General features: G+C 33.9%; 1 protein-coding gene across 1 annotated transcript in view; it reads right to left on the bottom strand.

Moving 5' to 3' along the window:
* Window positions 1–3,739, bottom strand: part of LOC110019540 (mitochondrial substrate carrier family protein E) — a gene marked incomplete in the record, with an annotated part of 63,844 nt that overhangs the window by 45,368 nt on the left and 14,737 nt on the right. Inside the window, 2 exon segments of the mRNA XM_020717238.1 lie at window positions 1,863–1,983; window positions 2,768–2,813. Of these exon segments, the coding sequence (XP_020572897.1) occupies window positions 1,863–1,983; window positions 2,768–2,813 (167 nt within the window).

Raw genomic sequence — 3,739 nt, 5'->3', positions numbered from 1 at the left:
CCCAAGACATGCAATTTAAGGCAATTGTAGCAAATCAATAATAATAGACGGCATAAGACATCGAGAAAGATGGCTAAGATGCTGAAGTGATCAATCATAGTCATCATGAGAGGATAGGTGAATCAAAATAAAAGACAACAGAAGGAGTAGGCTGGGTTCAACCAATAATAGATGCATGTTAAACAATGGGGAAATTGTTGAACTACTCCCAGCAACATTGATAAGGATAATTAGTGTAAATGAGATAAGGTCAAGGAAGAAAAATGTTTCAAACACAATTGAACTGGCCGCTAGAACAACCACCACATGCACCAATTTCCATGAACACCATTAAAGTCAAAGATAAAGGGTGATTGATCAGGAGCGTGAGATGGAGTATAGACGCAAGAGACATCAATTTCCTAAAAATGTGTAGACCAAAGAGAATCCTAGATTAACAACCAAGGAATGGACAATTCAAGAGTATTAACTAAGTAAAATTAGTATAACCGAGCCCTTTGAGAATTTAACAGTATCATTGCCATCTCGAGAAGATGCATAAAGATAATGAAATTAGCCTTCAGAACCAATAAGAAAGTGCGACGCCCTTAAATATAACAGGTAATTGATAGCATTGAATTCTGGGTGATGAAGCCATTTGGAAATGAGGGGTAGAAGAATTTCAGGGAAAATTTAGATTATAAATTTAGTGGTAGGTAAGCAATTATCATGTCATTAGCGAGCACAACACTATAAGAGAGAATGAGAGGGAATAAACACACAACGCAAGTGAAGAGATACAGGCATTGCAAAATTGTGCATAGGGGCACAGAATGAGCAGGCACATGAGTGAGGGGGCTGCAAGTGTGCATACGGGCACATGCATGGCTAACAAAGGGGTTTACCAATGCATATGCATGTGCACCAAGAAGTGTTTGACACGTGCGGTGATAAGCAGATGGGCGAAAAGGAATGTGGAGGCGGATCTGCAAAGAACAGAAATAGATAAGTGAATGAGTGGGGATGCAAATGGCTGCCATACACGCACATAAGCAGAGAAGGAAATAATGCAGAAAAATAGGATTTGGAACAATAAGGAAAATGTTAATCTTGCTCTAATAGCCTGTTTGAGAAAAATCTCATCATCATATTATTGATAGAATATAGAAGCCTATATAAAAAGAAGGGAGAATAAAAAAGGGAAACTAATATGGTTGTGAATATCCTCAAGTATAAGGATATGAAATCATCTCTTAAATATATAATTTCACTACACTAGAAATTAAAGAACTCCATAAACCCTATAACATCAAATAACGACATGAAAAAAAAAGTGCAAAAATATTTAAAATAAAATTCAAAATATTAGGGTTAGGTTACAAAAGATGATGAAAATGAGTGTGTAGAAGGAAAAATTTAACACCAAATCCATAGATAATTGGAGGTTCTGAGGGTTTTCAAGTTTGTGCGAGCATTGGGGAATACGTTGGCAGTTGTTGATGCCCCTTCCATCTTCTTAAAATAATTCAAGGATAATTATAATCAGAATTTAATGGCACACGCTCCTGGGAGAAAATGCTATCGCCAAATCCTCAGTTAAATAGGCAGATTGTCTATAGCTGTCCTTGAAAACTGGAATGAATCCTGATTAACAGCTACAAATCATTAACTGAACGAAAATAAATCCCAAAGAACGACTGATTGAGCTAGCACGAACTGTTGGAAAGATGCTAATGAAGGATAATAAAAGAACAATAATGATATGAGAGCATGCTCAAACTACAGAATGCACCTGATATACAAAAAAGTATTATTTCTTGCATAGAAGAAACGAAAAAGGACCACTCATACTGATCTCACCCAAACATAAAGCTAAACCTTACCACCAGCCAATCCTCCTAAAAGCAGTCCTTCAACAGAACTGTTGATATGTACATTGCTTCCAGGTAGCAATCGCTGTTTACCATGTTCAGCCAAATTCTTAAATGCTTCGTAGAAGGTAACCTACATATGGTAAAGACCATTTCTATAAGAACATGTATATGGCACATAAAGAGACAAACTTAATCACATAGCACAAAATTCAAATTAATGCCTAATAAAAATTCTTAAAAGTAAAAGGCTATAATTTGTTGGCAGGAACTTTCACAACAAAATTATAAAAAGAGATAAAAGAAAAGGGTATGAGAAATGTAACCAAGATGGTTAAATACATTAAATTGGTAATATCATTGTAAAAGATTCGACGGGATTGACAAGGATTTACTGAATAATGTTATGTAATGAAAGGATTCCAGAAGAGAAGAAAAAAAAATGGAAATTTACAGATGTTGCACACAATTCTTATGTATTTTCATAACTTGCAGCTAAACATTCATATTTACATACATAGCACTTTGGTGCCTTGAACTTAAGCATAAAATTGTGTACTTCACTTTTAAAAAGTGGTGTAATAGACCAATTTTTAATGATATTAAAGATTTGAGTGCTATCTGTGTAAATATGAAAGCTTAAGTGTGAGATATGTAAATACCTCAGAATTCTCAGATAAGATATGCTGGTATGTAAAAGCCCCCAAAAAATAACAAGTTAAGCAAATAAGGTATCCAAAGCCTACATGAAACTATACCATAATTAGCACTTTTTGGCAGTATGTTTTTTTAGTCACAATAAGTTAATGATTCCTTTGTTTGGGCGTGCCTGATAAATAATAAATGAACAAAGCAGCATTTTCAATCAAAACAACACGACGGACTACAATACCATGACAGACTACAGCTTTGCATACCATAAGACCAGCAAAAGGTACGTCCCTTGCAAGCGTAGACCAGTACCTGAAAAACAAATGAAGAAAACATCATTGAATCACAGCTAATACTCCTACCAAAGATTACATAAATATTTTGTAAGATGATGGGTTCTGAGAGTAATTGGTGACTATATAGACAAATTCGTGAAAGAAAGCTACATTTTTGACCGAAATACACTAACAACCAAAAGCAGGCAAAATTAGCTCAACAATAACTTTTAGTTAAGTGAACTAACATAATCACGGGCATCTACAATTATTTAATTTTGTTGATAACTTGATCAAATAACGAGCACAACCTTACCCAAGCAAAAGATACAATGAACAACTAAAACACCTTCAAGAAGCATAATCAGTATATAGGCTTCTTTCTATCTCAGAAGGATATTTCATTCCACAAACTCGCTCATTGCTCTATGCTGTTAAGTGCAGCTAAACGTTTATTCATATAACCAAGTATTAGTAATAAGTAAAAAATCAACACTCGTCTGTGTGACTCAATTTTCGATATTTATTCTACAGTTGACAGACAAGTGTTTGTTTTTAAATATCTAATTAATTTTTTGTAAAGAAGTTACGTTAAAGTTCACCGCTTAGAAGGTTTAAATTTTAGTCCTTAAAAAATGGTACTAATTGCTACATCATAAAATACAACAATTTCAGAGGACACTACATCCAATGTCTTTCAACCATTTGCCTCTTAAAATAATCTGTTGGATTGCATATCTGCGCGATATTTCTCCAAAAAGTATCACAAAATAATTTAAAAGAATAAAATATAGATACCAAAAATACAGAATGCTGGACTACAAATGCAAAACTGATAAACAAGTCATAAAGTTACAACAAAATATTTAATTTTGAAGGATGAACGCATAATTTTCTAAACCATGAAATGGCTCAATTTCTGATAAAACAGCTATCAGATGAATTTCAGCTGACATGTCACTA

The sequence above is a fragment of the Phalaenopsis equestris genome, unplaced genomic scaffold (genome assembly GCF_001263595.1).
Source record: "Phalaenopsis equestris unplaced genomic scaffold, ASM126359v1 Scaffold000061, whole genome shotgun sequence".
NCBI lineage: Eukaryota > Viridiplantae > Streptophyta > Magnoliopsida > Asparagales > Orchidaceae > Phalaenopsis > Phalaenopsis equestris.
The sequence above is the reverse complement of the archived record's forward strand: the minus strand, read 5'-3'. Positions and strand labels throughout refer to the sequence as shown.